The following is a 23,445-nucleotide window of genomic DNA, read 5'->3' on the forward strand; positions in this document are numbered from 1 at the left end:
ATTTTTTTGTTATTTGTTAAGCGCTTTGAGTCACTGTAGTAAGCAGTGGGGTAGATACTGAATAATCACGTTGGACACAGTCCCCGTCCCACCTGGGACTCCCAGTCTTCATCCCCATTTTACAGATAAGGCAACTGAGGCACAGAGAAGCCTTTACTTGCCCTAGGTCACCCAGCAGATGAGTTGATGGAGCCGGGATTCAAATCGGTTCCGGTTTTGTGTGGTGAACAGACTGAGAGAAAGAAATGTGTTTCATCCTTACCTCCTCATTAATATACCAATACAGGGATGTATCCTTCAGAACAAACCAATATTTCTTCCACTTCTGCGAAAAATAACTCTTGGCATCTTTCTTCTTCCAGAGCCAGCCTTCGCAGTCCCCGCGCCCCAAATCTTTGCAGGAAATCCGTCGTTTGCTCTTTCCTGCGATAGGCCCGCCTACGGACAAGGGGAAATGGCAGCGGGGTGTGATAAACACTGTGGATCCTGAATTTCCTCCCAGAAAGCACCAGTCTGAGGAAAGATTCTTCTAGCTCCAGTGCTCAAACACAGGTACGGATGCAATTTTGGTATTTTACAATTATAGTTATTATTTGTTAAGCGCTTACTATGTGCCAAGCACTGTACTAAGTGTCGGAGTACATATGAGGTAATCAGATTGGGCACAGTCCCTGTCCCATATGGGGCTCACAGTCTTAACCCCCGTTTTACAGATGAGGTAACTGAGGCACAGAGAAGTTAAGGGATTTGCCCAAGGTCACACAGCAGACAAATGGTGGAGCCGGGATTAGAACCCACATCCACTGACTCCCAAGGCCATGCTCTTGCTGCTAGGCCAGGACGCCTCACCCTCTCCCTGAAATGCAAAGGAAGCCACCTTCAAAGAGCAATGGGTAACTGTAAACTCGCTGTGGGCAGGGAATATGCCTGTTTATTGTTATATTGTTCTCTCCCAAGCGCTTAGTACAGCCCTCTGCACAGGGTAAGCACTCAGTAAATATGATTGAATGAATCAATGAATGAATGACCACATTCTAAGCTCGGCACTGGGCATCTTCCCGTTTGGCCTTTTTACTTCCAGCGCCCGGCTTGCCTCCCTCTCCACTCCTGCCTCTAGACTGTGAGCTCACTGTGGGCAAGAAACATGTCTGTTATATTGTGCTTTCCCAAGCACTTAGTACAGTGCTCTGCACACAGTAAGCACTCAATAAATACGCTCAATACTGCCGTGGCTTGGAAGCGGCGCCTGTGTTCCCGAGAACGTCTCTGGAACCTGTGGGAGGGTTGGGGTGGCGAGATACCCCAGACAACCTGATGTAGGTTCTACTTATTTCTACACAGAACCTTTCCTCCTGTCCTTATGAGGCTGGCATTTGATGTTACATCCTCTAAGTTAACATCATCATCATCATCAATCGTATTTATTGAGCGCTTACTATGTGCAGAGCACTGTACTAAGCGCTTGGGAAGTACAAATTGGCAACATATAGAGACAGTCCCTACCCAACAGTGGGCTCACAGTCTAAAAGGGGGAGAGATATTATTATAATTATTATTATAATAATAATGGCATTTATAATAATAATAATGGCATTTATAATAATAATCATGTCATTCATAATAATAATAATGGTATTTATAATAATAACAATGGCATTTATAATAATAATAATAATGGCATTTATAATAATAATAATGACGGCATTTATTAAGCGCTTACCATGTGCAAAGCGCTGTTCCCAGTGCTGGGGAGGTTACAAGGTGATCAACATGTGACTGTTCATTAATTCATTCTATCATATTTATTGAGTGCAGAGCACTGTACTAAGCTCTTGGGAGAGTCCGGTATAACAACAGAACGGACACATTTCCCGCCCACAACGAGCTTACAACTCGTTGTAAGGAACCACCATTCCTTTGGGGTCTATAGAGAGGTGCCTGTTATTTCTGGGGGTTTCCAGTGACCAGCTGACAACTATAGGAGGATGTCAGGGGCAAAGAGGAGGGTCAAACCTTATCCCGATAACACCATCCTGCCCTCACGAGACCAACCCTGACCAACCGGCTGACGGCCAGGATATTTTCTTCTGTTCCCACCGCGTCCTTTCGGGGTTTACTTTAAGGATCCCGTGGGTGTCTGGGGAAAAAAAAATGTCAGACGGAAGAACAGTTCGGTTGTGATTTTTCCCTCCTCACCTTTGTTTTTTTTCTTGGATTTATGCTGCAGAGAAGACTGCTGGAACGTCTGAAATCGGAGACAGAGGAAAGCGTGAGGCCAGCAGGACGGGATACGGTCCAGGTTGGGGGGCGGGGAGGGGGGCGCCGGGAGCCCCGGAGCAGAGAGGAAGGGAGGGGAAGGTGTTGGAGGGATCTGCTCTGGAGATCACTCTGCCGGAGCAGTTTGACCCTTGACACAGGGAACTTGTCTTCCTCCCTCGGGGCCCAGCTGGCTCTATTTCCTGTCCCTCAGGGGAGAGTGTGTGTGTGTGTATGTGAGGGGGGTGGTCAAGGGACACTCTCCTCCTCCCCACTCAAACCCAGGCTGTAGACCACCCCCCACCCCTTACCTGGATGCAGAAGACTCTGGTCTGGCCCCACCATGCCATCAATAGGCAAACTCCCTCCCTTCTGCCGGCCCCACTGAATCTAGGGTGGTCAGCGTAGGCCGGGTGTGTGATGACCCAGCAGCTTAGCCCACCTCGCCCATCCCAGCCCTTCTCTAGGGCCAACAGCAACTTACCTCCACTTCTAGGCAGGCAGCCCTGGCCTCTGCTCCCTCTGCCCCCATTGGACTCTCTTCCTTTTGTACCCCGCTTCGCCCATGCAAATGGTGGAAAACCCTTCCCTTATCTGCCAGGACTGAAGCCCCCATTGCTTACCCAGGGACTGAGAGAGACACAACTCACTCCTGCTCTGCCTCTGCCAGGGCCAGGGAAGAGCCAAAAGTCTGCCCAACCGTCAGGATGGAACCATTGAAGAGGAAGAGATAGCAGCTCACTGTCACCTACTCCTCCCTCTACTCTGTCTCACCTCTCTTTCAGCTTCTCCTCTTTGCCTAGGCCTGTCTCCACCTCTCCGCCTCCCCTCTCCACACAACACTGGGCCAAACCCAACCAACTCCAACTGAATGCAGTTTTCTGCATCGCTGCTCGATGCAGACGTTTAACTGGCAGTCTCTTGCGGGCAGGAAACACCTTACTTCTCTTTACAGTGCCTTCCTGAGCCCTTGGTATGGTTCGCTGTTCCTTGCGGGGCTCAGGACGGTCGATTACAAACACTACAGTTCTGGTCCCGGGGAGAAGCAGCACAAATCGGCAACTAAAACAAGCAATTCAGGTTCTCTGTCTCTATGGCAACAAACACTTTCTATTATTCCAAAGGACTCAGAAATGACAGCGAGCCCAGCTCATGCTAATTTCTGAAAATTCAAACATGTCCACCTCCGCTCTATTTGACAACCTTTCAGGGCGTTACAAGCATTCTCTACTGAACAGTTGGGAGGGAGGATGGCTTTGTGAGCCTAGAAGCCAGGACAATTAAGGTTCCACTACCTCAGTTTCCTCTAAATATCAATCCTTCCTCCCTGCAGAGTTCAACTTTGCCTGATCCAATCTCCCCCTCTAGACTGTAAGCTCGTCGTGGGCAGGGAATGTGTCCTCTCTAATAGGCCTTCCCTGACTAAGCCCTCTTTTCCTTTTCTTCCACTCCCTTCTGTTTTGCCCTGACTTGCTCCCTGTATTCATTCCACCTCCCAGCCCCACAGCATTTATGTCCATATCCATCATTTATTTGCTTATATTAATGTCTATCTCCCACTCTAGACTGTAAGATTGTTGTGGACAGGGAATGTATCTGTTTAGTGTCCTACTGGACTCTCCCAAGTGCTTAGTACAGTGCTTTGCACACAGTAAGTGCTCAATAAATACAACTGATTGATCTGATTGTCTTTTATCGACCCCAGGGCTTGGCACTGTGCTTGGCACAGTGGAAGAGCTTAATAAATAAAACTAGAAAGTTAGCCAAGAATTCCCAATTGACCGAAATGACCAGTGCCAGAGATATTTCACAAAATCTTGATTTTTATCATCTCACCCTAAGGTCTCTCCAAATCTGTTGAAAGTAGCAAGAAACAGTGAAAAGATTAGACAAGAAGCATGAGGTAACTCGAGGAGGAGAAAGAGGAAGAGAAAGAGGAAGAGTATGAGGAGGAGGAGGAAGAGGAGGAGAAGAAAAGGAGAAGAGGAGAATGAGAAAGAGGAGAAGGATGAGAAGAAGAGGAGAAGGAGGAGGAGGAGGATGATAAAGACAAGGAGAAGGGCAACAAGGACGAGGAGGAGGAGGAAGAGGAGGAGGAAGAAAGAAACTTAAAAGCCCTGAAAACCCACATATTTTATTATCCAAATAAGAGTTGGTCAAATTATGAATTAATTCCAAAGATATCTGCTCTTTGTTTTCAGATCCACCTTCAAGTTTTGAAGAGTTTTTTTAATCTCCCCTTCCCAATCTTTGGGATAACTTCTGGGAAAAGATAATCAAACTTTAAGTATGAAATAAAGTTAGGGACTTGAGTACAAGAAGTACTCAAAACAATCTGGTATAAAAGTTTTGGGTCACATTTCTCTCTCTCTCTCTCTCGCATATTAATCCAATGAGACCAAGTTTTAATTTTCATTTCCTTTACAGATAAAGGATAAGTGCCTACAGAGGATTTTAAATAAACAAACATAAGAATAACAGTTCTTGTCAACTGTCAACTGAGAATAAGTGTGGCTTAGGGGAAAGAGCCCAGGCCTGAGAGTCAGAAGACCTGGGTTCTAATCTCCACCCCACCACAAACCTGCTGTGTGACTGAGGGCACCTCCCTTAACTTCCCTGTGCTTCAGTTACCTCATCTGTAAAATGAGGATTCAATACCTCATCTCCCTCCTACTGAGACTGTGAGCCCCACCTGTGTCTTGAATACCTTGTATGCAACCCAGCGCTTAGTACAGTGCTTGGCACATACCGTGTGCTTAACAAATACCATAATTATTATTATTAAATGTGGTTGGTTTGCTGTATCTTTTCAGGCGGCAGGTTTAAGTAGGTCTTTATCCACCCAAGAAAGTGTTGAATAATAATAATAATAATAATGATGGCATTTATTCAGCGCTTACTATGTGCAAAGCACTGTTCTAAGCGATGGGGTACATACAAGGTAATCAAGTTGTCCCACGTGGGGCTCACAGACTTAATCCCCATTTTCCAGATGAGGTAACTGAGGCACAGAGAAGTTAAGTGACTTGCCCAAAGTCACACACCTGACAAGTGGCGGAGGCGGAATTTGAACCCATGACCTCTGACTCCAAAGCCCGGGCTCTTTCCACTGAGCCAGGCTGCTTCTCTAATTTCTAATTGCAAGACATTGCAAAACTGCATCTAAACCTGTCAAGATTTCATTCAATTATGTTGCACATGACATCTTTTCATGATACATTTAGCCAAAATGAAAAGTAGACATTCTGCTAGGTTCTTGGTTTTCAATGAATCTAGAAATTTCTAAAAAACGAAATTACATTTGAAATTCAATTATGGCAAGTGCTCAAAATGCAAGGAAACATTACTAGAAACTTCTGATCTTTTAAATTGGGGCAAGTGTATTATCTGGGGGAAAAAAACAAACAGCCTCAACTTTCATTTGTCCATGTCCCCAGAATGGTGTATTCCACTATTTATTCTGATTGCTCTATTTGAATACCTTTTTAATGTCTCTATATCCACTAGAGTGGACACAACTACTGGGTAAGGAGTGTGTCCCTTGAACTTTCCAAGTGTTTAGAACAGTGCATTGTACCCAGGGGCACTCAATAAACACTATTAAAACTGCTACTAATTTTTCTTTTTGTCTCTTCAGGGATTTGTTAAGCGCTTACTACGTGCCAGGCACTGTACTAAGTGCTGGGTAGACACAATCTAATCAGATTGGACAGAGTCCATGTCCTTCATGGGGCTCACAGTCTTAATCCCCATTATACAGATGAGGTAACTAGGGCCCAGAGAAGTTAAGTAACTTGGTTGCCCAGAAGACAAGTGACGGACAATACCACTTACTGGAAAATGTTCAACTGTGTGACCTTGGGCAAGTCACTTAGCTTCTCTGTGCCTCAGTTACCTTGTCTGTAAAATGGGGATTAAGACTTTGAGCCCCATGTGGGACAACCTGATCACTTTGTATCCTCCCCAGCGCTTAGAACAGTGCTTTGCACATTAGTATGTGCTTAACAAATGCCATTATTATTATTATTTTTCAAAGTACTATCTCAAACATAAAATCTGAATGATAAAAATGGGCAACTCCAGCAACTGGGGAAAAAAAAAGTTTCTTTGAAAATCTGTCCCAGATATGGAATTCACTTAACTAGTCTTTTTTTTCCAATCAATGATGACACATGAAATCATGGTTCAGCCATGTTTTCTGATGGGCAAATCGCCTTTCCTTGTAGTCAGTTGCCATGTTTACTAACCTTTTTATATTGTTCTCTCCCAAGCGATTACTACAGTGCTCTGCACAGTCTGTGCTTAATAAATACCACTTATTGACTGACGGATGACTCAGTCATCATCATCATCATCATCACCACATCACACAAGAGATCTGCTCCTGATGAAACTTCCCAATGTTTGACATCCCTGGCACACTATAAGTCATGAAAATAATGATAATTTATGTAAAATGTTGATTTTATATTATATTTTGAAAAGCAAAAAGCTAGGAAGGTGATTATCAGCCTAATTGGTCGGGTCGTAACTGGACAGAGACTTGAGTCAAAGCATGGCAAAGTGAATGCTAACCTTAGGGCTATGTGTTAGGGTTTTATTGACATGGACACACTCAGAAACAATCTCCTCTGGGGCATCCGAGATAAATTGAAAAAAAAAATCACAAAGAAACTTCATTGTCTTCAAAAGACACAGCTTCCTCTGCCTCAGTCATCCAGAGTTGGTTTTAACAGAGCACAAAAGACATAACTTATTAAGCAATGCTGTTTTTCCTTTTGGAGGCAGTTAACTACCTCAAAATAATAATTCAGGCTAGTCTGCTTTAAGTGAAGCTAATTTATATGCAGTTGTTTTCCCCCAATTCTTTGGCTGTGAAATTACTGACTGGGGTTTTGCTTTCAATTTCCATCTCCACAAATAATCATTACAGTTTTCAAAGCTCATTATTTTCAAAAATAACAAAGATAGGGGAGGTTTGTTGCTGGCATGCATGGTCTTCTAGGACAACATAAGATTCGAAGCAAGCCAGTTGTGTCAACTCTCCTTTGTTAAGCCACTTCTCTGGACCTGAGATGATTGCTAAGCTCGTTGTGTCTGCCAACTCTGTTGTGATTGTATTCTACCAAGTGCTTAGTACAGTGCTCTGCACGTAGTAAGGGCTCAATAATCGATTGACTGACTGCTGTGCACCCAAATGAAAGGAGGTGCAGTATTCTTGAGTTTCCATCAGGGCGTTAGAACATTCCCATCAAGAAAATCAGTGTTGGAGGAAATCAATCTAGAACAAATACCGAGCGTGACAGAGAATAAATGTCTTCCCCGTAATTTGTCTCCTCTTAGGCCCACAAAGAGGTTTCAAAGAAGGGTAGAAGCAGCCTGGCCTAGAAGGAAGAACCCAGGCTTTGGAGTCAGGGGACCTGGGTCCTAATCCTTGTCCGCTGTATGACCTTTGGCAAGTTGTTTCACTTCACTGTACCCTCAGTTTCCCCATCTGTAAAAAGAAGGGGTGGGAGTCAATCCTACAGCCTCCTACTTTGACTGGTGAAGCCCAGGTAGGACTGAGTCCAATCTGGGTGTCTTGTATCTACCCCAAAGTTTAGTAAAGTGCTTGTCACATAGTTAATGCTTAAAGCTCCTGGTGACACCCACTGTTAGGTTCTGCTAGAGTTGAGCACTCAGCTCTTCAACCAAGCAATAGTTCTTATTTACTGCCTACTTTGGGCAGAAGACTGTACTGAACGCTTGAGGGAGTCAGGTGCAATTAGTAGACACGATTCCAGTTCTCAAGGAGTTTATAGTCTAGCCAGGGAGACAGACATTATACTAGATTACTCTTAGGAGGAAGTGTTATAAATCAATAGTATTCAGTGAGTGCTGATTCTGTGCACTGCATTATATTAAGTGTTTTGAAAACTACCACAGAGTAAGTAGACATGAATCTTGCCGCTGAGGAGCTTACAATCTAGAGGGAAGACGGACAGCAAAATAAATACAGTCTGTCGGATGTGATGGGGGAAGTTGTATAAGCAAATGTCGATGACTAGAAATTCTATAGAATGAAATATAGAGAAATGTGTTTGTGTCCCCCAGGGTTTAGGTAAAACAGGGGTGCTGGAGTTGATGGGAGAAATAGGCTAAGGAGATGAGATATGAACCAGGAGAGCCTTCTTGCTTTCGAGCTCATCACGGCCTAAACTTTCTCCTACAAAATTTAGTTACGAAAGATGGTTTGGCCTGATTCTGTTAGGAAATCACGACTGCACAGCCTCTTCTATTTCGAGAGGCGTTTATGGCTCCTACCGGTGGGCTTCACCTCTCTTTAAATATTTCACTGCTAATGCTTCTCTGCAGCAACTTGCTTCTCCCCGTGAGTCTCCGACACAGAGGGCAAGGGAGAAGTGGCAATTATCTGGCTCCTGATATCCAGAGCGACTGCCAAAGCACAGAGTATGAGGGAAGAGCTCATTCTGAAGCCAGAGGGATCTAGATGGGCTTCCTCTCTGGAACGAATGAATGGGGTAATTGCTAACGTGCAATTTCTCTTTGGGTGTGTATTGTGCAGAGCTCTGCCTGACTCGAAAGAAAGTCCTTTAGTAAGATGTCAATAATTAAATTAATTAATTATGGTATTTGTTAAGCACTTATTGTGTGCCAAGCACTGTTCTAAGCACTTGGGTAATCAGGTTGGACACAGTCCCTGTCCCACACGGGGCTCACAATCTTCACCCCCATTTTACAGATGAGGTAACTGAGGCACAGAGAGGTGAAGTAGCTTGCCCAAAGTCACACAGTAGACAAGTGGGGGAGCCAGGATTAGAACCCAGGTAATTCTGACTCCTGGGCCCATGCTCTATCCACTAAGCTATGCTGTTTCTCTTAGCAGTCAATAGCATTAATTGGGCTTAAGTATCAAAATTCCAATGGACATCGAAAATCATTTTAAAAGAGGAGAAAATAATTTCTAGCTGCAAACGCTAGCTACTATAATTCATTCAGCTGTACTTATTGAGCACGTACTGGGCTCAGAACACTGTATTAAGCACTTGGAAGGTACAATTCGACAACAAATAGAGACAATCCCTACCCAACAATGGGCTCTCAGCCTAGAAATGCAGTTATGCGTGGAATACAGGTTCTAAAATGATGAAATGCTGTGGTCAGGGTAAGCTATAGAGATAATCAATGATTTAGACTGCTTTTTCAGCCAATTTTTCTAGTTTGCTCATGAAGCTATTTCTTAGTTATATTGCCAGAGGCGAAAGGGTATCTGTGAAAGTTGAAAAAAATCTATTTAATTTACAATCTCTGCAGTTTTGAGAGTAGCTGAGGAGATAATTATTTAAGGTTCCTATGTTCTCCTATGAACTGGATTTCTTTTTCGAGGCTATGGCAAATATTTTTGTCTGAATCCAGATTTATCCATGTGTCTTCCAAAAATGTTTCTACTGTACTCTCCCAAGTGCTTAGTATAGTACTCTGCACACAGAAAGTGCTCGATAAACACGATTGATTGATTGACTGATTGATTCACAATGAGGGCAGGGCTCGTAGAAGCAGTGTGGCCCAGTGGATAACGTCATAAGGACCGGGGTTCTAATCCTTACTCTGCCCCTTGTCTGCTGTGTGACCTTGGGCAACTCAGTTAACTTCTCTGGGCCTCAGTTACCTCATCTGTAAAATGGGGATTAAACCTGCGAGCCCCATGTGGGATAAGGACTGTGTCCAACCTGATAATCTTGTATTTACCTACCCAGCACTGAGTACAGTGCCTGGCACATAGAAAGCACTTAACAAATGCCTTAAAAATAGCGACTGTGTGGAAGAAGGCAATGTTAAAGCAATTTTGTATTTTTATCAAGAAAACTCTACGGATCCCCTACCAGAACGTTTGTAGTTAGAGGTGGGGCGTTGAGGGAGAGATGTGTCCATGGAGTCGCTATGGGTTGGAGACAACTCGACAGTATAAGACAGAGAGACACCACTCCTCATTGGACCAAACATTTAGGAGAAGAGGTAAAAATGCCTCCTCACACCTGACTGATAGCTCAGAACCAGGCTAAAATAGCATGTCCAACTCTAGGCTTCAGAATTCCCCACGCATTATTATGAGTCCCAAGAAGGGAAGATTTCGAAGGATATAAAGTCTTCAGTGGCTCAGTTAACAGAGGAGGCAAGTAGAATCCTAGGTTTCTTACATGACCCAAGTTGACACATATATCAGATAATCCAGCGCTTAGAACAGTGCCCAGCATTTAGAACAGTGCTTAGCACATATTATTATTATTATTATTATAATCCTTGATTCACAAGGAGCGACTACATAACACAGGTCAGGTTAGTCAAGGAGAAAAACCACTGACAAAGAATTTAGCGCTATCTGTAATTCATCTGCTAGAAATCTTATTAAACAGAAAACCACTTTCTCCCCTCCTCCCCAATAGCTGATCTACAGGAAGGACCACATTTCCGAGGGAGACGGGAGAAAATCTACTCTCCGAAATCCCATTCTGGAATTTTTCATTAAGCGGTTGCAAAAGGAACCGTATTGACATATTCCTGAGGATTTGTGTCATTTTTTTTTTTACAAGACAATAAATCCAGATCTCAAGCCTCTTCTGTTCTTCTCCCCCGTGAGGAAACGGAGAGAGACCGATAAAGGGATGGTTTCCAGGATTCAAGGACAGAACTAGATTTACGGAGTTCTGTTGCAAAGGGTAATCGATGTTCCCAGTTTGTATCCCACCTATTGTCTTGTGGGAAGGTATTTCCCTTCTCCCCCACTCAATCAATCATATTTATTGAGCACTTACACTATGCAGAGCACTGAACTAATAACTTGGGAGAGTACACTATAACAGAGCTTGTCTTGGGCCGGGAATGTATCTGTTATATTGTTATATTGTACTCTCCCAAAAGCCTGGCACATAGTAAATGCTTAACAAATACTATTTTTTTTTTTAAAAAAAGGCTCTAACCTTGAAGAAATGGAAACAAAGAGGGTGACAGGCCCAAGGGGAAAATTATGGTCAGCCACCAGTAGGTGCTGGGTCCCTGAATTACATGCTCAATAAATACGATAGAATGAATGAATTCGATGACAGAAATAAATGACTCAGAGACTTAGATATGTCCAGTTCCATTGAGTTTGTTTTTACACACACATTTTGCTCAAAAAGCTCATTTCACAAAAGCGCCATTTCACCAGATTTTGAGTCTATTTGTTTCAAAGACGTATTTCTATACACTACAGCAATTCATCACCACTAAAGACCCTGTGATCTTGCAGAAAGAGCACGGGCCCGGAAGCCAGAGGACCTGGGATCTAATCCTGATCTGCCACTGATATGGTGTGGGACTCTGGGGAAGTCTCTTAACTTCCCTGTGCCTCAGTTTCCTCATCTGTAAAATAGAGATTTGATTAGATTGTTCCTACTTGGAATGTAAGCCCCATGTGAGCCAGAAACTGTGTCTAACCTGATTATCTTATATCTACCTCAGCATGTAGTACAGTGCTTGACACATGGTGCTTAAATTATACCACAATCCTTTTGATTCCAGGAAAAGAAAATAGGCTAGATATTTAAAGTCTTCCTCTCTTGGCATTTTCTAATTTCGCTAATTACCCTGGAAGCCACTGACGGTAGCAATCGGACTTTTCACCGCTTTTCTAATTGCCAACCGAGGCAAATTTTATGATGAATATCTTTCCTAATTCTGTGGCCCGTTGGCCTTCATTAGCAGCGCATTTCTTATCTGGGGTCTGGGGAAAATTTCCCTAATGGGGCTCAGTTTGAGGCTAGCAGAGGAAAAGAGAAATCATGGGGTGACATCAGTAGCTCAAACAGCGCAACCAGACGGCCCTCAGCTAATGGCGAGATGAGTGTTGCCAAACGGCATATGTTAGTGGGCACAGTGTGAATCCTTCACACACCTACTCAAAAGCTGTGTGGTTTAAAAAATATCTAAATTTAGTCTATTCGGTTTGGGAAATTGTGACTCTGATCAAGAGAAAAGTCTAATTTGCAGGTTGCTGAGAATCACAGGCAAATTCTTTGTGTTGTAACCCTACTAAGAGTAATGTTTCGATGTTCGTTTACTGTTTTGAGACTTGGTCACAGTCGCTAAATGGCATGTATTTCAATGTCTGGTTCCCCGGCCCCCCCTTTATGGAATTTGTTAAGCGCTAAGTGCCAGGTTCTGTACTAATCCTGGGGTAGATACAGGATTGAACCAAGTCCCCTTCTCACAAAGGACTCACTGTCGAATGCCCATTTTGCAGATGAGGTAACTGAGGCACAGAAAAGTGAAATGACTTGCCCAAGGTCACACAGTAGACAAGTGGCAGAGCCGGGATTAGAACGCTTGTGTATATTTGTAAGTATTTATTACTCTATTTATTTTATTAATGATGTGTATATATCTATAATTCTATTTATTTTTATGGTATTGACACCTGTCCACTTGTTCTGTTTTGCTGTCTGTCTCCCCCTTCTAGACTGTGAGCCTGTTGTTGGGTAGGGACTGTCTCTATATGTTCCCAAACTGTACTTTCCAAGTGCTTAGTACACTGCTCTGCACACAATAAGTGCTCATTAAATATGACCGAATAAATGAATGAACTCAAGTCCTCTGGCTAGTCCTCTGGCTCCCAGGTTCTTTCCACTAGGCCAAGCTGTTTCCCCAGTGCACTATAAAATCCTTGGTGTGTCCGATATGATCAGTCTGAATCTACTCCAGTGTTTAGTTCACTATTTGGTAGGTGCTCAATAAATCCCTTAATTCCTTAACAAATGGCAACCAAAGTAAGCTCAAAGAGAATGGTCTTTGACATTTTTCTTGCAGAATGGAAACTAGTCTACTAAGCAGTTATTATGGGTAAGCAATTTTCAATAGCAGACATAGAGAACAGTCAACTTATTGGGAAACAAGAAAGGCTAGTTAGTATGGAACTGCCAAAGCCCTGTAAATCGATTGGCTTCGGGATCTGTATGCAGTTCGGTTTTCCTCAGTGAAATCTGCAGTAAAAGAGCAAATGGGGAATATACACTGGGAAGTGGAAATTTCTGGGGTGTCTGACGAACTTAAAACAATTTTAAGAGACTATGTGTGTGTAATAAATATCTCATCCATTCTGTCTTGGAGATCCAAGGCAATTTTAACTGTAACGTGTTCTACTTCTACTTTGTGTTCTCATTTACCTGGAGAATAAGAGAAACTCTTTCAGAGTAACAGAAACTCTTTTCAATCAATGGTATTTATTGAGCACTTACTTTGCGAAGAGCACTGTACTAAGAGCTTGGGAGAGTAGAATACAACTTTGGGCAAGTCACTTAACTTCTCTGTGCCTCAGTTACCTCATCTGTAAATTGGGGATTAAGACTGTGAGCCCCATGAGGGACATGGACCGTGTCTAGCCTGATTTGCTTCTATCTCTCCCATTGTTTAAAGCAGTCCCCGGAACAGAGTAAGGGCTTAACAAATACCACATTAAAAAACATCCAATGGAGTTAGTACACACGTTTCCTGCCATAAGGACCTTACAAGGAGTTTATGGTCTAGAGTCTTATGAAACTCATCACTATTGTGAATTTAGAAGAAAGAGGCAAAATATTATCTTCCAAGAAAATGACTGCTGTCTATATTGAATAGAAATCAGGAATGTTGTAGATTTCTGCCCATGCAATTTTGCTTTTAATCTTTAATTACAGCTTGATCGTTAACTCTATGAGGTCAGATATCTTGTCTATTTATTGGATTCTCCCAAGCGCTCCCAGGGTTCTGCACACAATATTTGCTCAATAAACGTTATCAATCAATTGGTTACATGACTATTTTCTCTCCGCATGGGGTTTACACAATCCTTCACTTACCATATCTTGTTAGGGTTCATAAGGAAAAAATAAATAAATCCCTGAGTAATTAGCCTGAAATCAATGGAGATTACAACATCTGTGAAATCTACCATCAATCCCTGAAAAGACCTGGGGTTAAATGTTTTGAACATGCGTTTCTGAAATTAATGCTGGACAACTACAATCCCAGACTCACTTTGAATCCTGCTTTTGGCTTCAAAGGCTTCTCATTTCTTTGTCTTCTTCTGAATTAAATACTACTCCCTCCTACTTAGACTGTGACCCTTTGTGGTCAGGGACTGTGTCTAATCTGATTAGCTCGATCTACCCCAGTGCTTAGTACGATGCTGAGCACAGAGAAAGCGCTCAAGAAATACTATCATTTACATTATTATTCTTGAAGATATTATGCATGGGATGCAAATTCATTCATTCATTCACTCATTCAATCGTATTTACTGAGCAATTTCTGTGTGCAGAGCACTGTCCTAAGTGCTTGGGAGAGTACACTACAACAAATGATGTACAAAGTGAGATCCACCAATCCACTCTGGTATATAGTGAACGAAGGGCATTCAAATAGAGCAATCTGACCACACGAAGATATACTCTCCCTGGTAGGAATATGTGGTCTAATTTTGTGGATTAATCAATAGGGGTTGACACATTTGCTTTCACTGCAGAGAAATGTCTGACATTCATCTTTTCAAAGAGGCAGTCTCAGCTCCAGAGCACTAAAGAGGGTATGAACACTGAGATTGGCAGAACCACTGTACAGGGACAGAAGGATTGATGTAAACTCTCGAGAGCACCGGGGGGGAAGGAAGGAGTATTTTGTTCTCTCGTGGACCGACTCACTGAAGTCCAAACTCCTCTCAGGTACTGAGGGAGAGTTTTTTGGACAGCAGAACCAGAGGAGGCAAAGAATGAACATGTTATGGCAACAGGCCACTGATTCCCATGATTTCTAGGGGCACGGCAGATACCCATCTGCTACAAACATGCTCCATCACAGTGGGGACTGGAAGAGAATCACCGATCAGCTGCCACACTTTCTGAATTTCTACCTTTCGTCTCATTGACCCTGGCCCTGAATTTGAGTTGTGAGTAAAAAGATTTGATCTGAGCTTACTCTGACTAGAAAAAAGGAAATGTCTTGAGGGGAAACTATCTACCCCGAAGTAGCTATCATATGCCCTCTTCTCTTTCTCATTCACAGAAAGACGCAATGGTACATTTGAATAAGCAACTTCCACATAATCTGCACTCCTGTACTTGAAACTAAGTAATGACTATCCCTAGACTGTGATCTTCTTGAGGGCCAGGACTATGTTATCTAACTTTATTGTACTCTCTGAAATGCTTAGCACAAGACTCCGTGTGCTAAGGATGCTCAATAAATTTTATTTCTCCGTGGAAAACATTGTAAATTCCTCGAGGCCAGGCATCATGTTTACTCACTTAATTGTACTGCTCAACCGCTTAGCATAGTGCTCTGCACACAGTAGGTGCTGAATAAATACTATTGACTGAGGGCTCATCTAACCCTGGTTTCATCATTTAGTGTTCATTGTTCTATTGTACTCTCTCAAGTGCTTAGTACAGTGCCTTGCACATAGTAAGTGCTCAATAAACATGACTGAATGAATGAATTGAGCATCAAGACCCAGGCTTCCCTGGAGAGGTGAATTCATTCTTAGAGACATTCCTCTTCCGCAAAGGTGACAGATAAAGCTTATCTCCATTCAAGGACAAAAAGCTTTTAGGTTTCAATTATTAGAGTTCATCCGAATAGGTCATAGCCAGAATAAGGAGGAAATGAACTTGCCAATTTCCTGACAGATGGTTCAATTCATTAGTGGTCCTGGAAGGATTATTCATTTTTCTTGGATTTTATTGGTTTTTTGTTTTTTTTTTTACAATTTTACTACCCTCTTCGCTTTCATCCGCTTGGATTAGTAATGCCCACATGTCAAGACAAAAAGACAGACTGTCAATCTCAGAGACTCTAGGATACAGCAAAGACAAGAGGAAGACAAATGAATATCAAACACTGAATATCTTTTTTTTTCTGAATCTAATTCTATCCTTTCAAAATGTCCTAGTATATAAAACTCAAATGGAATACAGGCACAGAAGAAGATTAGTCAGCTAATTGCAGTCTTCCCACTACTTGCTCATAGATGTCTCATTATACATCAACCCTAGGCTAATACAAAAATATGAGTTCAGGCTTACGCCGTCTCCTTTTTCTCCCCCCACGAACAGGTATCCGTAATTTATTTTTATCAACATCTGTCTGTCCTTCTAAACCATAAGCTCACTGAGCGCAGGGAACGTGTCTAGCAACTTTCTTGTCCTGAATTTTCCCAAGCACTTAGCGCAGTGCTCTGCACACAATACGCGCTTGATAAATACCACTGATTGTCTGATTCACTGAATGGGAGATGAAAAGGAAGAGGGACCTAAAAATTAAGATGGTGAAATAAATATGATTCAAAAGGTTCATGAAAAGTCATATGTATCGACCAGGGAGTGTGAGAAGTTGATGTTTGAGAAGGGAGAATTTACTCACATGATACAGGGTTGTTTCTGCCATGGAAGAACCCATGACTTCCTGTCTTAGTGCTTCCATTTGCAAACTCGGGAGCAAAGAATAATGGGTTGGGCTATTACTCTTATCGCCTTTCTTTTTCGACTTCTTCCCTGTATCCTTTTTGCTATTCCTCTGAAACATGTAGTCTTCTTGAACAATTTTTTCATTGCTCATATAGCGAAGCAGTGAGTTTTCTGCACACACGCACGCAACACAAAAGAAAAGAGAAAGGAACCATTAGCGTGAAGAAAACAAAAGCGACGCCATTTTCAAAATGACATCTCAGGCTCTAAATTCCACATTTTTTTCCTGAAGTTGACTATTTTCTCTCAAAATTTTCAATACAGCACCTGTTCTCGCTAATCCATCAGTTGATCAATCAAAAGCATTTATTGAGCAACTATTGTGGGCAGAGCAATGAACTCAGCATTTGGGAGTGTACAATAAAGTTTAACAGACAGGCTCACACCTATACAGCTTCTTCTCGATTCTCTTTTTGAACCAAGGCTTACGTGCAAAGGAACCCACAGATTTCCTCCAACAGAGTTGCAAGCGGCAGTAAAAATGTCTCTCTTCCCTGCCCCATCCAATCTCTGAAAGCAATATGTGGAGACGAGGAGAGGCTAGATCAGAGAACCTGAACTATACAAAAATAGGTTCCTTAGCTTTTTACAGGTGAACTGGATGGACTGAGAGTTTAATAAATAGTTGGGAATGTAGTTCCTGGGGGAATGATGAGCAACAGTTGCGTGGCCTATGGAAAAGAGCACGGGCCTGTGTGTCAGAGGACCTGAGTTCTAATCCCAGCAGGGTGCCATTTGCCTGCTGAATGATCTTTGACAAGTTACTTAACTTCTTTGTGCTGCAGTTTCCTCATTTCTTAAATGGGAATTCAATACCTGTTCTTCCTCCTATTTAGACTGTGAGCCCCAAATGGGACTTTGATTGTGCCCAATTTGATTAACTTGTGTCTACCCCAGCGCTTAGTAGTGCTTGACACATGGTAAGTACTTAATAGATGACACAATTAGTATCAGTATTACTAAACTAATTGTACCTCAGCAGGTACGATGCTGGCCTGCTGTGGGACCTTGGGAGAGTCACTCTCTGTGCCTCAATTTCCTCATCTGTACAATGAGGCTATGCTACTCTTTTTTTCCCCTACCTCTTAGATTGTGGGAGAGGTGGGAACAAAGTAGTCTGATTATCTTGGTTCTACCTCAGCACTAAGCAATGACACAAAATAAGTGCTCAATAAGCACTACAACTCATGTAATAAGTAGTGAATCACAAGGTACTACTATAATAATAATAATAATGCAGCATGGCCTAGTGGGAATAATAAGGTATTAGTAATAATAATAATAATTATACAGCATGGCCTAGTGGGAAGTAGCCTGGCTACGGGGATAGAGCACAGAGTCAGAAGGTCTTGGGTTCTAATCTTGACTCCGCCACTTGTCTTCCGTATGACCTTGGGCAAGACACTTCATTTCTCTGTGTCTCAGCTCCCTCATCTGTAAAATGGGGATTAAGATTATGAGCTATATGTGAGACAGGGTCTGTGTCCAACCTGATTATCTTGTATCTATCCCATCACTTAGAATAGTGCCTTGCATATACTAACCCCTTAACAAATACTATTATTATTATTATTATTATTATTATTATTATTAATAATGATGGCACGCTGGATTTACTCGATAGAGTCAAGTCCATGATTTTCTGTTCAGGTTCGGTAGAAAAACTCAAAAGTATTCTGGGAATTCAAGCAGAGTAGTTGGACCATGCCATAATTCTGCACAGAAGCAGCGTTTTAGAATGTAAGCTCCTTGTAGGCAGGGAATGCATGACTTTCCAACGTCATACTTTTCCAATCATTTAGTACTGTGCACTGTTCCCAGGGGACATTCAATAAATAATACTGATTGATTAAGGGTAAGAAATATGTCTTCCACTACTTTTATATATCCCCAAGCCCTTAGGTCAGTGTTCTGTACAACAGAGCCACTCAGTAAATATGGAGAATGAAAATAATGAAATGCACATCTCTTTGAAGAGATCTGAGTTCGGCATATAAAGATCAATTTTAAAAAGAAGTTGCCTTAGTATCATTGGAAGCCAATTTCCAATTTGGGCTTCAGGTGTGCTCTTCCAAATGCTTAGTACAGATGCTCTGCACTCAGTAGTTGCTTAGTAAACACCACCGACTGATAATGGAGTATCTCTTTGATATAAATCCTAAGAACCCACTTGCATGAATGCTTCGGTTCGGTTTTAATTCAGACAATACCGAATTAAAGCACAGCAGCCACTATGATCTTAGAAAACTTACCTCTCCTACTGTCTCTCTTCATCTTAGTCGGATCTTCATAATCTCCCACCCAGTTATATTCCACTGGCATAGATATTGGCCGGAGTTTCCCTAAACACAAAATTCACCATCACACTTCACTTTCCCATCGTTTGGCCTACCTCAGTCATGTTTTTAGACCCAGGGCAAGAGAGTCGTTTGAATGGGGGGTTGAATTGTGGAGGGATAAAAGGCTCTCTTCCATCCTGAAATAAGACCTAAAAAAGTACGTCAAGTGAAGATGAAAGGTCTGACTCTGGCCAGGTTTGGGTGACTTTGGAAACTCACTCTCCAAGCCTCGGTTTCCTCATCCGTACAATGGGGATATGATACCCCTTTTTCCCTACCTTGTAGAGTCTGAGCTGTGGGAGAGACTGCGTGTGGTCTGATTATCTTGGCTCTATCCCAGTGCCTGGGATTGGCATAAAGTAAGTGCTTAATAAAGCACCATAACTCATGTAATAAGCCGTGGAGCTTGAGTTGGTTCTTCTCTCTTTGAAACACTATTCATTCATTCAATTGTGTTTATTGAGCGCTTACTATGTGCAGAGCACTGTACTAAGCACTTGGGAAGTACAAATTGGCAATATATAGAGATGCTCCCTACCCAACAACGGGCTCACAGTCTAGATTTCAGCACCATACACTGTTAAAAGATCTGTTCCCAAATGGCCACACAAAATTCCAGACTCAAAGACTTAGGATTCCAGGAACTGCCTCAATCTTATAAATTCTCAAGATGTCTGGAGGTGCAAAATCCGGAAAGAGCACAGGTCTGTGAATCACAAGACTTGAGTTCAACAAATAATAATTCTGGTATACAGTAGGCTCTTACTATGTGCCAAGCACTGTAATAATAATGATGGTATTTGTTAAGTGCTTACTATGTACCAGACACTGTATTAAGTGCTGGGGTGGACAGTCCATGTCCCAAACGGGGCTCAACGCCTTAATCCCCATTTTCCAGATGAGGTAACTGAGGCACAGATAAGTGAAGCGACTAAGCACTGGGGTAGAAACAAGATAATCGGGTTCCACATGGGGCTCACAGTCTCAGCAGGAGGGAGAACAGGTATTGAATCCCCATTTTGCAAATGAGGAGGGAACAGAGGCCCAGAGAAGCAAAATGACTTGCCCAAGGTCACGCTGGTGGAGGAGCCAGAATTTGAACCCAGGTCTTCTGACTCCCAGCCCCTTGTTCTGTCCACTAGACCATAGTACTTCTATTCCCAGGTTCACCACTTGCCTGCTGTGGGGCATTGGACAAGTCACTTAAATTATTGATGTCCCACCTTTCTTATCAAGGAAGATGAGGTTTCGATACCTTCTCTCCCTCCCAGTAAGAATGGGAGCCCTATACGAGACAAGGATTGTGTCAGATCTGTCTTGTCTCTGCCGCACGCTTAGTACAGTGCTTGGCATAGAGTAAGTGCTTAACAAACACCAAGAAAATCCTATTATTATTATTCTTATTAGTCTGGAGAAATGTGCACAAAAGACACGTGGCTTGCTTTCACCAAGAACGTCCCAAAAGTAAAGTACTCTAAGCTTTCTCAATCGATCGATCAATGGTATTTATTGAGCTCTTACTATGTGCAGAGCACTGTACTAAGTGCTTGGAAGAGTATAATACCAAAGAATTAGCATTTACGTTCCCTGCTTATATCAATTTTACAGAGTAGAGGCACAGCCAGGATTAGAACCCATGTCTCCTAACTTCCAGTTCTGTGCTAGTATCATAGCCTGGGAAACAAGTACAGGAAACTAACGTCGTTTTCTAGACTAAACATTAGTGGCTTTAGGATAGTTAGAGGGGGAGCTTCCAGAGAGTGAGAGGTGGTAAAATTTGGGTAGCAAGACCCGGCAAGATTGAGATATTAGAGCACACACTGGAGAAGGTGGCATAAATACCCCATTCCTGCTTCAGTGGCCCCTCCGTCTTTCACAGGTAGAATTCAGAGCTGTGGAGGACAAAGGGAAGGAACTCTTTTACCACAATCCAGCCCGCACATTTCGCTAACCTTCTCACTGTACCTCAATCTCATCTATTTCACCGCCGACCTCTCACCTGCATCCTGCCTCTGGCCTCGCTCCTCATATCAGACAATGATTATCCCTGCCTTCCAAGTCTTATTAAAGGCCCATCTCCTCCAAGAGACCTTCCCTGACTAAACCTTCTTTTCCTCTTCCCCCACTCCCTTCTGCATCTCTCTGACTTGCTCCCTTTACTCACCCACACAACACTTATGCACCTATCTGTCATTTGTTTATTTCTATTTATGCCTGTCTCCCCCTTTAAACTAGAAGCTTATTGTGGGCAGTGAATGCATCTGTTATATTGTTGGAGTGTACTCTCCCAAGCACTTACTACAGTGGTGTGCACACAATAAGCGTTCAATAAATACGATCGAATGAAAGAAGGAATGAGTTGGAAAACAGTACAGTGGAGCCACCTTAAGCAACAAGCCTTGATTATCCTCTAGGGAGATAGCAGATTTATAGTTCTGAAGAAACCAGAGGTCACATTTCTATCCCCAAACTGAAGACCGGACAAGACTTGATAAAAACCAGAAAGGTGTTTTACTTTCAGAAGCCGTGGGAGGAAGGACGTGTGATAGGTTTTCACTCCAGCTCTGCCACTGGCCTGCTGTGTGAGCTTAGGCATGGTGCTTAACTTCTCTGGCCCTCAATTTCCCCATCTGTAAAAAACTAGTTCTCCCACCTTCCACTTAGACTCTGTGTCCCATGAGGGATGGAGACTATGTCTCATCTCATTATCCTTTATTTTTTTTCTTTTTTTTTGGTATTTGTTAAGCACCTACTATGTGCTAGGCATGGTACTGAGGTAGATACAGGTTGGACGTAGCCCCTGTCCCACACGGAGAATCACAATCTCACTCCCCATTTTACAGATAGGGTAACTGAGACCCAGGAAAGTGAAGTGACTCACCCAAGGTCACACAACAGACACATGGCAGAGCCAGGATTAGACTGACTCCCAAACTCATGCTCTATCCACTCAGCCATACTGCTTCTAAATTCTCAGTATCAAATTTAGGGCTTAGCACAGTGCTTGGTACCTAGTAAGCACTTAATAAATACCACCATCACCATCATAATAATGCAATGAGTTCGATTTTGCTTCTGTTAAGAGGAAAAAGAGCCCTGCTAGAAAGTCTACAGGGATGTTTATATTTGTGGTGGCATGGGTGTGTGTGGTATATGTGATGTGTGTGAATCCAACACTTAGCTGTATATAGTGTTACAGTGATATGTGGCATCTTAGCCACATATGAATAAGGACTCTGAGGGAGCCTATAGCTTGTTTCTGAGAAAATATCTTCAATGCTACCTCCATTTTGAGGAAAAAATATGGAAAGAACTTTATTTCTTTAAATCAGGGCCATTATCAGTGGTACATGGCCTCATTTTCAAAGGTCAGAACAAAGAAATTCTTCCATTACTCCATTCCGTAACAAGGGTTTCCAAAGCAAACCTGTGCAATGATGACTTAATGGTTTCCAAGAATCATCCAAGACTCCAAACTTGAAATTGCTATCCCCTGCTCTCGCTTGGCAGCATACTTTTTACTCAGATTTGTTAATCGAGCTGTCTTTGTAAGAGGCCAAAAATCACTAATGAAGCTTTTCAGCAACAACCCTCTGCTGAATGAGAAAGTACCGGCATTTGACACGCCAGATGTCAGTGAGAAGGATTTGAAATTACCCCAGTGGCTTTTGGAGAAGTGCCTAGTAGAGTCAGAGGATCTGGGTTCTGATCCTGGCTCTGCCACATGTCTTCTGTGAAGCCTTGGGCAAATCACTTCGCCTCTCAGTGCCCTCAGTTACCTCATTTATTTATTTATTTATTATTTATTTATTTCATTTATTTATTTTACTTGTACATTTCTATCCTATTTATTTTATTTTGTTGGTATGTTTGGTTCTGTTCTCTGTCTCCCCCTTTTAGACTGTGAGCCCACTGTTGGGTAGGGACTGTCTCTATGTGTTGCCAATTTGTACTTCCCAAGCGCTTAGTACAGTGCTCTGCACATAGTAAGCGCTCAATAAATACGATTGATTGATTGATTGATTGATCCGTAAAATGGAAAGTAAGACTGTATATATGTACATATGGTTGTACATATTTATTATTATTACATATTTATTACTCTATTTATTTATTTATTTTACTTGTACATATCTATCCTATTTATTTTATTTTGTTGGTATGTTTGGTTTTGTTCTCTGTCTCCCCCTTTTAGACCGTGAGCCCACTGTTGGGTAGGGACTGTCTCTATGTGTTGCCAATTTGTACTTCCCAAGCGCTTAGTACAGTGCTCTGCACATAGTAAGCGCTCAATAAATACGATTGATGATGATGAT

The 23,445-nt window shown here is 42.4% G+C and overlaps 1 protein-coding gene across 5 annotated transcripts in view; it reads right to left on the bottom strand.

Annotated features, from left to right (window-relative positions):
- Positions 1 to 23,445, bottom strand: part of CNKSR2 (connector enhancer of kinase suppressor of Ras 2) — a 240,825-nt gene that overhangs the window by 54,724 nt on the left and 162,656 nt on the right. For 3 of the 5 annotated variants that reach the window (XM_038757076.1, XM_038757074.1, XM_038757078.1), the window contains 4 exons: positions 19,043 to 19,132; positions 16,687 to 16,901; positions 2,197 to 2,245; positions 263 to 438 (listed from right to left, as the gene is read on the bottom strand). In XM_038757076.1, the coding sequence (XP_038613004.1) occupies positions 263 to 438; positions 2,197 to 2,245; positions 16,687 to 16,901; positions 19,043 to 19,132 (530 nt within the window). The remainder of the gene's footprint in view (positions 1 to 262; positions 439 to 2,196; positions 2,246 to 16,686; positions 16,902 to 19,042; positions 19,133 to 23,445) is intronic. The other 2 variants (XM_038757077.1, XM_038757075.1) reach the window with 1 other exon arrangement.

This window comes from Tachyglossus aculeatus, chromosome 15 (genome assembly GCF_015852505.1).
Source record: "Tachyglossus aculeatus isolate mTacAcu1 chromosome 15, mTacAcu1.pri, whole genome shotgun sequence".
Classification (NCBI taxonomy): Eukaryota; Metazoa; Chordata; class Mammalia; order Monotremata; family Tachyglossidae; genus Tachyglossus; species Tachyglossus aculeatus.